The 727-nt window shown below is 47.7% G+C and overlaps 1 protein-coding gene across 1 annotated transcript in view; it reads left to right on the top strand.

The window, feature by feature from the left end:
• Positions 1-727, top strand: part of LOC119589185 — a gene marked incomplete at its 5' end in the record, with an annotated part of 121,836 nt that overhangs the window by 117,160 nt on the left and 3,949 nt on the right. The window contains 2 exon segments of the mRNA XM_037937781.1: positions 19-63; positions 468-672. Coding sequence (XP_037793709.1) covers positions 19-63; positions 468-672 — 250 coding nt within the window.

The following is a 727-nucleotide window of genomic DNA, read 5'->3' as shown; positions in this document are numbered from 1 at the left end:
CCCGGTTCGGTCCAGCAGACCAGAGAACCGAAGTCTGGAGCCATGATTGGTATTGATGACGGGGTAAGTCTGTGTTGTGTGTTCGCTTTTCCTCCACACTGCAAACACCTCATTTCGTTGTTCACTTGTTCACTACTGCGTGTGTATTTCTGTACTCTTCTTTTTTGTCTGTATTTTGTATTTGCTTCCATGATTTGTTTATTATTGATATAATTAGCCTTTTTTTGACCGGTGTGTACAGATTGGATTGGATCTGCTTTAATGTGGTGACTAACAAAATAAAAACAGCTTGCTTTTGTGTTTTGCTGTATATCGAGCCACAGAGTATTTCCATATAGCTGTAAATACGTAGAATATTGTATATATATCCTATATAATTACTAACTGAGGCTGACAACTCAAAAATAAATGGTGCCACGGAAACCAGCAGCCGAAACAATACTAACGCCTCTATGTCACTCCTGCAGAAGGGCCACTACGTCGTGGTGAGATGCAGCTCTCGTCAGGAGGCCGAGCGATGGCGCAGGGCCCTCGAGACGCACACGGTCGAGGACTTCGCCAGCCAATACGTACAGCCCTGGCCCGTCCCCAACGACCCTGCGCTCCTCAGGGACACCCTTGTTATTGACCTGGGTTCCTGCTCCGTCAGGGCGGGTGTCCTCGCCTCGCAGGGTGAGTTTTGACGCCGATAGAGGGAGTTCGAGCACTGTGTATTCAAGCCAGTGGA

This window comes from Penaeus monodon, chromosome 25, assembly GCF_015228065.2.
Source record: "Penaeus monodon isolate SGIC_2016 chromosome 25, NSTDA_Pmon_1, whole genome shotgun sequence".
Classification (NCBI taxonomy): domain Eukaryota; kingdom Metazoa; phylum Arthropoda; class Malacostraca; order Decapoda; family Penaeidae; genus Penaeus; species Penaeus monodon.
The sequence above is the reverse complement of the archived record's forward strand: the minus strand, read 5'-3'. Positions and strand labels throughout refer to the sequence as shown.